At 37.0% G+C, this 10,978-nt stretch overlaps 1 protein-coding gene across 1 annotated transcript; it reads right to left on the reverse strand.

Moving 5' to 3' along the window:
* Positions 1-2,573: 2,573 nt before the first annotated feature.
* LOC107482774 (DEAD-box ATP-dependent RNA helicase 37) lies at positions 2,574-6,924 on the reverse strand. The gene is made up of 7 exons (XM_016103347.3): positions 6,733-6,924; positions 5,584-6,450; positions 5,405-5,488; positions 4,730-4,972; positions 4,387-4,554; positions 4,072-4,185; positions 2,574-3,614 (listed from the first exon to the last, which is right to left on the reverse strand). The coding sequence occupies exons 2-7, from the start codon at positions 6,331-6,333 to the stop codon at positions 3,129-3,131; spliced, it is 1,845 nt and encodes a 614-aa protein (XP_015958833.1). The 5' UTR covers positions 6,334-6,450; positions 6,733-6,924; the 3' UTR covers positions 2,574-3,128.
* Positions 6,925-10,978: the final 4,054 nt, after the last annotated feature.

Here is a 10,978-nt window from a genome sequence, read left to right on the forward strand (position 1 = left end):
TCCAAGTATACGTTCGTCGCTCAATCAATCGCTAAATTAAAAAATAATGACCAATTGCTTTAAAACTAGTATTTTATATTTGGTCACTAAAATCGGTCGCTTTCTTAATTATTAGCAACTGATTTAGTGACCAACTATTTTCAACCTATTTTTTTATTGATTGCAAAATTCGTCGCTAAATTAATAAATAGCGACTGATTTGTGGCCGATAGACCCAAAGACTAACTTCTTTGTTTTGGTTGCTAACTCTGTTGCTATGTCAAAAAATAGAAACTGATTTTAGCGACCACCTTTATTCTGGTCATAGAGAAGACCTATCGGTCGCCAAATCAATTACTATTAGTGACTTATTTTGTTGGTCGCTAAAATAGTCGCTGAATGAAATTGAGCCACTGATTTAGCGACTAATTTTTTCTAGTCCTAAAAATTCTATATCGATCGTCAAATCAGTCGCTATTAGCAACTAATTTTGTTGGTCATTAAAAATCGTCACTATTCTAATAATTTCTTGTAGTGTATATACTTTTATTTTTAAAATAAGAGTGAGTACTTCTCTTTACTTTGTGCAAGCAAAAATTACTTCATCATAGAATTGGCCTTTATACATATACAAATCTAGTTCCTATCGTCATTAATGTTTAATCCAACTTTAAAAATTTAAACCATCCACCTTTGAAAACTTAAGCTGCCCAAGATGAAATTGAATGGTTGAAAAAGTCATGGATCATTAATTACGGATATCCATATTATAACACTGTTCTTAGATGTCCATTAGAATGTTGTCTCATTAAAATATTATTAAAAAAATTTAATGAAAAAAAATCATAGTAAAGAAAAAAAAGTATAGTATTCTTTGTGATAAGAACTGTCTTATTAAAAATCTTGTCAAAAAAATCCAATAAAAATAAAGCTCTAATCAATAAAAAAAGTATAGTATTTCTCCCTCTTGGTAACAACATCATTTAAGATCTCCAAATCAATAAATTCTGATTTGATGTATTAATTTTTTATAGGAAGAAGTTAGAAGTGATTTTGTGAATACATCTGCTAAATTATCACTTGAACGAATCTGTTGAAAATCAATTGTTCATTGATTTTGAAGATTATAAGTGAAAAAAAAAATTGAAAAAAAATATGCTTTATTCTATCACTTTGATGTATCCACATTTAAGTTAAGCAATGCATGCTATATTATCTTTATGCAAAATAGTTGGAGCTATTTTGGACAATCCATAAGATGATTGAATATATTGAATCAACCCTCTGAACCAAAAACACTCGCGACTTACTTCATGCATAACGAGTATTTCAGCATGATTAGAGAATATTGTTGTTATAATCTATTTTGTGGACAAGTATTTCAGCATGATTAGATAATATTGTTATTATAGTCTATTTTATCGTTAAGTTACTAATATTTTCCTCCTTATACCTTGTATTTAAACTAATTAATCAATGAGTTTCGCTAGGAAACCAACTAAGGTCCAGCCAACTTCTACCAACCTTTTAATGGATTCGATTTCGAAACCGTCTTAATAAAGGTAAGTTGATATACATGGATGTTTCTTCTGCTAAACATTATGATGTTTCTTTTTCATACTAAATAGATATTTTTTATTGTATTTTTCGAATTTTTTGTATTACTGATGTGGATATTTCTATTTTTTTAAGAATTATATGATTTTTTTTTAAATCTCATAGCTGGACATTTCTTTTGTTAAGTATTAGGATGTTTTTTTATATTAAATAGATATTTTTATATACATATTTTTGCAATTGTTCAAAATCAGCCCGTACTCCATCACTCCTTCCTTGAACAACTCCTGAAGCTAAACCAGATTGTACTTTCCGCAAAACTGCACCCACTTCAATCGACATCGCAAAATTGCTCCTCCGAGTTCTGACACGAGTTTTGTTTCATCGACCACCGCAATAAATTTGTCGAAGGTGGCCTCCTTTTTTTATTCCCAAAACAATGGCATTAAATTTTTGGCTGGTTACATACTTGGTTCCTATACTTTTCTTTGATGAATTCCTTTTTTTCCCAAGTGTTGCGCGCAATCATTACACTTGAAAAAGGCAAGTGGTTTAGGTGACGGTTTGCAAAATGCAAATTGGTGCACCGATTCCAACAATTCCTAACAAACTCTGAAATGATTTGGGGATCCTTTCAATTTTCCTCAATAGTAGTTTATCTGTATTTAATCGGATTTAACTAAGAAAAGTTAGGAAATTTGTAATTTTTTTCCTTCTTAATAATCAACAGGACTAACACCCCAGAAAAAAAAAATGTAAGTAGAAATAGTTCTAGGAAACCCTGAAATCAGCACAAATTGAGCAGAAGATTTGTAAAATTGACAATTTCTAACTAATTATAATGAGTTAGTTGCGTTGTGTGCGAATCCAAATAAATAATCCAAAAATGGTTAGTGTCAAATTTAATCATATTACAAACCCCCTTTATAAAGGAGCCAAATCAGTATTACCAAAGAAAATAAACGCTATACTTTCTAATGGATTTTATGTCTTTAACACCTGAACCTTCAATGAATGTAAATATCATTATACCCATCTCAATCCAACCAAGCATAAGCTAAATATATTAAATCCAAACCTTGAACGTCAACGAGTACTAATCAGCAATAGTAAGATCAATGTCAACCCTGAAATCATCTTCCACTCATTTCAGCCACCACCGATACAACAAAACTTCGCCTCAACTGAGTAGGGAATGTTAAAATGGCAAACATATATTGTGTAGGAAAACAGATTCGACTGCATGTAAAGCTCCCCACTGCATGCTCTACAAACAATCCCCCACCAAACTTACTGCCCATAATGATAAAGATGTAAAAAGAAACTCCTAATATGTTAGCCACCGCCATTACTAACACCAATCAACATTTTACAACCCCCTATTGATGTGGTAATAATTACCGCTACACCACCGTCTCCCTCGATGATTAGCATAACTGTTCAAAACAATGATGGCTAGGATACTAGAAGGGCAAGAGTAAATTGAAGACAAGAAATTTAAAAGAATTAAAAAGTGGGGGAGGGGAGAAAAATCATTCTATGGGTGTACATCCGCACCTAATCTCTATGTATAGTCTATTGGGTGGTGGTAATCAATCCCATGCACTGGATGCCCCGGGACCATATGCTCCACCATATCCACCAGATGCCCCATATCCACCACTGCTGTTTACAGCATTGTAGTAATCAGAACCACCCCTATTGAAAGAACCATCTCTTCGAAAGTCTCGGCCACCAAAACGCCCTCCTCCCGAACGACGGTTCCTACCTCCAAATGAAGATCGAGCAGCATACCGTGAGAGCCATGCGGGCACTTCTTGATTTGCTTCCTGCATTAGTTCTGCTAAAGATCTTGCAAGGGAGGCATTGTTGTCATTAAAGAACGCAGTTGCGAGGCCTTTCTTTCCAGCACGTCCTGTCCTTCCAATCCGGTGTACATAGTCATCAATATCATTTGGAAGGTCAAAGTTAACCACATGGGCAACATGAGGAATATCAAGACCACGTGCAGCGACATCAGTGGCAACCAATATGGGTGTGTTCCCACTCTTAAATGACCTTAACGCCATTTCTCTTTCCTGCAGGCATTCACAAACAGCTAAGTATATATACAAATCCCAAGCATAAAAAAAAGATATAACACAACCAATACAATTCTCACCAAAAAAAGAAAAATAACTAGCATACGAATTTGATGTAAAGACTTTCAAACTAATGATTGTAACAAGTTGAAAAGGAAGTCAGCTTTTACAAGGGAGAGAGACAGCAAAATAAATGCAGCCTTCACCTTCATACAAACTAATAATAAATCAGAAAAACGATATGATAATAGACAGGGAATTGATCAACAAGAACAGGGACACCAAGAGGAAACAAGCAAAAACCTATTTGCATATGACAGAAAAGCCAGTTCTAATACGAAGATGTTGTAGGTCTAAAAAACAAGTCAAAACTATTAACCCATTGCCTATGAGAGAAACCCAATTCTATACTTAAGATGCCGGTCTGAAATATACATGTTTACAACCGACTAACCTGCTGGGTCCTGTCTCCATGAATAGTAGTAGCTGGAAAACCATTCATGCACAACCAATGTTCCAGTGCATCGGCTCCCTTCTTTGTCTCCACAAAAACTAATGTCAAAGCTTGCTGCATTACAGGAAATCAAGCATGAAATAGATTTAATCTCTAGTGAGTCATTTTTCTAGAGTTTAATATAAAGTTCAGAAACTATACAATCCAAAATCACAGTAGTTCATCCATCAGAGGTAACCATCACACCTGAGAGAGCAAAGATAAAAGGAAAAGGAGAGGAAATTCACTTTCTGTGAAATCAGAATGAGATAATACCTTTCCTTGAACACCATTTGCTCTCTGTGCATGAAGAAGGTCCATAAGATGACTTCTCTTGTCAGACTCCTGAACATACTCGACTCTCTGGACAATTAAATCGGTACTTGACCCAACTCTTCCAACAGCGAGAAAAATGTATCTTGACAGGAAATCGGAGGCTAGTCTCTGCATGTCAACCATAAATTACAACAATAATTCAGATATGTTCACAACTGAGAGAGAGAAAAATAAAATATATGTTTCTCAGATAAGCGACGCTCCCAAGACCTACAATACACTAAAAGCATATCTTGCTAACATAGATAAAAGGTCTTCAAGAAATTTAAAGAATGAACTAAACCTGTATCTCTTTAGGAAATGTGGCACTGAATAGCATAGTCTGTCTTACACCTGGAGGGGGCATATCCATTTGTTCAACAATCTTCCTTATTTGTGGCTCAAAACCCATATCCAGCATCCTATCTGCCTCATCTAGTGCAAGATATCTGATCATCTGAAGTGAAACTCTAGCTCTCTCCAGCAAATCTACCAGTCTTCCAGGAGTGGCGACGAGAATGTCCACCCCCTTCTCAAGATCTCGTAGCTGGAAAATTCATAACTTATTAGTGAGATATATATATCAGATACTAAATGTTCATACTGCCATTGATAAGTAAGATATTACATTATGGGCTATACAGCATCTAGACTCTAGCCTCCAAATTGGATCAATTCAGCCAAATTTGCAGCAAGAACAAAAGCACACCAGCTACAGTGACATGTTTATAAAATTTCCAGATACTCTCAAACTATGATTGATAATTTATGGCTAATTAGCACATCTTCACATTTCCAAAGAAACTGTAGTTCATAAACACTCATACCCTATCTCATTAGGTGGAGAACATAGATCATTCAATGGAGCAACTACGACCAAAATTGAAGCATCTATCAAAAATAGCATCAATAGTAGCATAACTAATCCTAGGTAAAAGAGAACAGAGAACCAAAAAAAGATAAACAATTGAAAAGAAACCTGATGGTTTATTGGAGCTCCGCCATAAGCAACAACCACCTTAACCCCTGTTTGATATGCAAACTTCCTAGCCTCTTCATGTATCTGAAACCAAATCACAACATTTCCCATATATTTTCACTGCAAAACTGCACCAAATTTAAATATATCACAATACATAGTCAATATAATCAACTCACTTGCATTGATAGCTCCCTAGTTGGTGAGAGAACAAGGGCAAGTGGATAAACTGTACGCACCCCGCGAGGTGGCCTTTGCACAGGTTGGCCCCTCAAAATTCCACTGATAATTGGGAAACAGAAAGCAGCTGTCTTTCCAGAACCAGTCTGTGCACAGGCCATCAAATCCCTTCCAGCGAGGGAAATTGGTATGGCATGCCGTTGAACAGGCGTCGGCTTAACATATTTGCACCTCATTATATTAAGATTAAGCGCTTCACCCAAGTCAATTTCAGCAAATGTATTCACAGGTGGTGGCACATTATCCCCGCTTGTCTCCACCGGAATGTCCTCATAGGCATCAAAATTTATCCCCGAGTTCTCTTGCTCATTAAATGCTTGCTCCGTATCATCCTGATCTCCGAATGGATTGACCTCACGGTCCCTTCCGCGATCCCAACCCCCACTTCTGTTCCCCCATGCACTTCCTCGGCCACCACTGCCGCCAACCCCAGAACGGTACTCAGCACGAGGTGCAACCCAACGTGATCCAGCATTAGCTGTACCAGCCCCAGAACCAGAAGTTGTACTGCCACTATACGGAGGAGCAGGTGATTCAGCCAAAGGCGGCCGGTTCCTCAGATGCGGAGGCACATAAGTAGACCTTGAAGGAGGTAAACTGTTACCAGTTCCAGCATTATTGGCTGAAGTACCAGCACCTGCGTTCTCAGCTGCAGTATTCGCAGCCAAATCAGCCCATGAAGCTCGCATAGTCAATCACAAACAAGGGGAAAAAAACCACTCCAAAAGAAAGCCCTTTTCTTCCTTCGTGTCCTTAGTTGCCCAAATCAAAACCCTCGATAGAAATAGAAAAACCCTAATCAAACCCTGCAATACAACGAACCCAAATCAGCACCTAACAGAAACAGGAACTATAATTCAATAACGCAAGCATAAAACAATTGGGAAAAAGAAAAGGGTATAAATATGCACAACAATGCTGGTGTCCACATTTATGAACACAAAGACAAAACGTAGGGCGAGTTTCAATACCCTAAAAACGGTGCAAACAGATGATTGGATAAGCAAGGTGATCTAGAATGGGGAAGCAAAAGGCAATGCAGCAAAAGTAACAGGAGTTTGATGAATAAGGAGGAGAAGAGAAGGAACCTGTATCTGTATTCTTGAAACTTGAGAGATTTATTAAAACCCTGAATTGGAAGGAAGGAATATTGGAAAGGGAAGATGGAGAAACCCTAATTCTGGCTTCTATGTATTTGGAGACACCACGGAGAGAGCGACACACAACCTTCAAACTCGCATACAAAAATATCTTTTCTGTCTCTTGATGCGGCGTGCGGCCCCTCTTATTGTTTCATTTAAATTTAAATTCAACAATTCTTATTCGAATTCAATTTATTTTTACTCTCAAACATTTATAAGTCACCGTTTTCAAATGAGTCTATGCACAGAAGTGGTTATTAATGATATATTTATTCGCTACTCACTTTTTGTTTTTAAAAAAATTAATAATTAAACATTTGCTTCTTTATTTTTTTGGTTTTTTTAATTTTTTTATATTCTTTTAAATTTAACCAGTAGAGTGCCTCTACTAAAAGTAGAGTTTCTCATAAGAGAAAAATACATCCGAGTTATGAAACCTTCTAGCACAAGCTCACCTAGGGATTCGACCCAAGAAAAAGATCTGGTGCAACAAAGTAAACTCTAAGAAGAAGTCGACTTAAAACAATTGGGAGAATGTATGGAAGTGGTGGATGTTGCCACATATAACTTTTCAACGGTTAAAAAATACTCTTATAAGGATTCTTTCTTCACTCCTTCAAGACCTCCAATGAAAAACTTTACAGATATAATAGAGGAGGAAGTAGATGAGAAAACGTTGAATTCGGAAGATCGTTGGTACCAGGATAATGATGATCAAGTCAAAGAAGCCGCGAGTTTTGATCTATGCCTAATTATTCCAGTATCAAAGGATGAGTTTGACGAATGGTACAAACCATGGCACGCGGCACTCATTGTCAAAGTGTTGGACAAAAGAGTTCACCTAGCTTTCATGGAACAACGTCTTAATAGAGACGAGCTCAAGAAAGGTAAGATTAATGTTATTGATATGGATCGTAACTATTTTTTGTTCATTTTTCAGATGAGAAAATTACTCTTATGCTCTCACTAAAAGCTCATGGATGATCATCAAACATTATCTGATTGTTCAAATATGAAGACCTTTTTTTTTATTATCAAAAAATGTTATAAAAAAGATAGCAGCATGGATATATATACCAAATTTACCAATTGAATTATACAACCACCTCTTTCTTTAGAGGGTCGGCTCAGCCTTAGGGACTATGCTCAAAATCGATAAAGTTACATCTATCGATTCTCGAGGGAGATTTGCTAAGATCTGCATGGAAATCGATTTTTTAAGAAAACTTTTTTCTGTGCATTTCGAAGCTAGGGAACATTCTCAACATTGAGTATAAAGGGTTACACTTAATATGTTTCTTGTGTGAAAAGTATGGTCATAGAGTTAATGATTGCAGTGAGAATCCTGTCGACCAAGGTGACTGGGAAGGCCAAAATGCTGTCGATGGCTCTAATGGAACAAAGCCAATCATAATTCAGGCATTAATTGTAATGGTAACGTGGATCATCAAGATAATCAAGTATCTACTAATTATCAGGAAACAAATCAAAAGGTCAATCTTTGGGTCTTAAATGATGGTGTGGAGGCAAATTATGAAGAAATCTTTGACGACTACCAAAGGAGCTCAAATTGGGAAAGATTCTCGAACTTCTATGGAAGGTGCAAGCAATGTGCAACAATATCACAGAAGTGGATCTCATTTCAATGTCCTTTATGATGATGGAATGAAAAATAAGGAGGCTAGCAACATGCATGATGAACAAGTTGAAAATGAAAGCATGCATAATGGGCCCAAAACACATTCAGGCCTGCCAAGCCAACCATTAGAGGAGAAACACATTCATCTCCTCCTTCTTTTGGCCATATATTGAGCTACAGAGCTCCGATTGACGAGCTGTTTGCGACCACGCAAAGCTCTCGTTGAGCTCTTCGTTTCTATCTAAATAAAGTGGTAAGAAACTCGCTCTTTCATTTCCAGTTTCTCTGCCCTATATCATTTTCGAAAATGGCTTTTAGGTTGTTGAGTTTCTTTGTGTTCTTGTTGTTTAGGTGTAATCTAGCTTGGGTGAGTAGTGGGATTTATCCCAAAACTCGTTGGACAAGGTAAGATATCGCTAAACCCGTGTGTTTAGTTGAATGTCATAAACTCTAGCTTTGATTTTTGTTAATTTTCATGATATATAGTGTTCTTGATGTTGTTAGGTGTTGAATGAAGGCTTAAAAGCTTGTGGTGAAGTGGTTTTGTGCGTCGAGGATAATCGGCCAAGGTATGATTTCAGTTTTCTTTATGTAATATGTAATGTTTCGTGGACTTTAGGCTAGTGGACCTTAAAATAGGATGAAAATGGTTATTGATGATTGTGGATTTGATGATGTATGATGAATTTGATGACTGTGATGATTTTGATTATTGGTATTGATTAATGATGTTATTGAGAATTGTTGACGATCTTTGAGTTTGATGAGTATTGAGGAGGATATATGCGTGTGTGCATGCGTGCGTGAAATTATGGAAATTGTTGGAGTGGTATGTTTAAAATTGAGATTTTATTAGATATATGGGTTTATTGAGTGGGGAGGAGGTAATCTTGAATGAAATGGTAAGAAAGTAATTGAGGGACTTTGGGTCTGGATTTAGTATGTTTTGGTATTGAATTGGTTGAGTTTGGAATGTTTGGGTATGTTTTGGTTGGTTTGGTTATGGAATTTGGAAATTTGAGAACTTTTATGTTTTTGTATAAAACTTAATTTTTGGTGAGTTTTGGCAGATCATAACTTGAGTCTCGGATATTGAAATTGAATGATTTTTATTTTAAATTAGAGATGATTTCAAGAGCTTCAAAATGATATAAAGATTGAGAAAAACGGAGGAAGTTATAGACGTTTAAAGTTTGGTGTTTAAAACTGAAATTTCTGCAACTTGACATTTTTCTACAATCTGAGGTACATGCATACGCGGACGTGCGTCTCTGCCAAGCCTTCTCGCATACGCGGCCCATGCATGCGTACATGGAATGGTCCAATTTTTTTGGGATGCCAACGCAGCATATTGGCACGCGTACGCGGACGCACTTTCTTCAACGTGTGCATACACACGATAGGGGGTGCGTACGCACAACCCCTATTTTGCTTAAATGTATTTTTCTTCACTTTTAAAGGTTCTCTAACTTTCTATATTTCTTTAACTTCTCCTTAAGACTTGTGACTAGTAATTAGGCCCTAAGACTAGTATAGATGGATTTATGTTTGAGATTAATATATTTATATACTGGTTTTAGAAGACGGTGACTTAGGCTCGGTATGTCAGTTGGATGGTTTTGTCTTGTTAGCTAATGGGGAGCCGGATTGATGATGACCTTGAGATATTGATGATGGATGATGAGTTTGGAACTTGCGAATGAAGGATTATGGTTAATGGAAAGTCTGTAAATGGAATTGTGCTATGAGTTGTGATGTATTACTGAATTGTTATGATTGGCAAGTCGCTATGCGCCTCGGGCAAGGGCTGTGGCAGTCTCCCGCTTGTCGAGGTAGCGGTGCCGGTGTAGGGGCCAAGGCAGTCTCCCGCCTATGTTGAGGTGTGAGGACTAAGGCAGTCTCCTGCTCACATAACCTTTCTGCCGCAAGAGTGAACTTGGACACTATAACCCGAAAGAGTGAGTCGGACACTATATCTACGGGCCAATAGTGTGCAGGGCACTATATCCCTAGCGTGGTAGAAAGGCAACATCCCTGGAGATGTGTCGGGTTGGCATTCTAAACCGACAAGTGATGTCACGAGCCAAAATAGGGTAAATATTCATCATATGCATCTTTTACATGCGTGCTTGCTTTGATTACTTGAGTTATATTTGAAAAATATGTCTATATGCTAATTGATTTACCTGTTATACATGAATATTAAATATGCTTTACTTGTATGCATTCAATGTGTTTTACTGGCGTCAAGGAGGATCGGGAGGCGGTGGCGACGGGTTCGCATGGAGGTTAGGTTGGTGAAGGCTGTGGGATACAGTGGTGTGATTAGTATTAGTTAGAAATCTCCTAAGTTTAGATAACCCTGTTTATGGTGTTTGGTTTAAGTTATTTATTTTTGTTAAGCTTGAATATCTGTGATGTGAAGTTCTAGAGTTGCCTTTGGCATTCTGAAACCTTATATCTTATATATTAGGCACTGTTATCATATCGAGAACCTCCGGTTCTCATACCATATGTTGTTGTTATTTTTCAGATGCAAGTCGCAACCTACCT

The sequence above is a fragment of the Arachis duranensis genome, chromosome 4, assembly GCF_000817695.3.
Source record: "Arachis duranensis cultivar V14167 chromosome 4, aradu.V14167.gnm2.J7QH, whole genome shotgun sequence".
Classification (NCBI taxonomy): Eukaryota; Viridiplantae; Streptophyta; class Magnoliopsida; order Fabales; family Fabaceae; genus Arachis; species Arachis duranensis.

Bases quoted from the DNA above. Each gene is read 5' to 3' on its own strand.
- LOC107482774 (XM_016103347.3), bottom strand. From the start codon at position 6,333: ATGCGAGCTTCATGGGCTGATTTGGCTGCGAATACTGCAGCTGAGAAC. The intron at 5,489-5,583 runs GTGAGTTGATTA...ATTTGGTTTCAG, and splicing joins CTAGGGAGCTATCAATGCAA to ATACATGAAGAGGCTAGGAA. The intron at 3,615-4,071 runs GTTAGTCGGTTG...GAATGCCTGCAG, and splicing joins ATGGAGACAGGACCCAGCAG to GAAAGAGAAATGGCGTTAAG.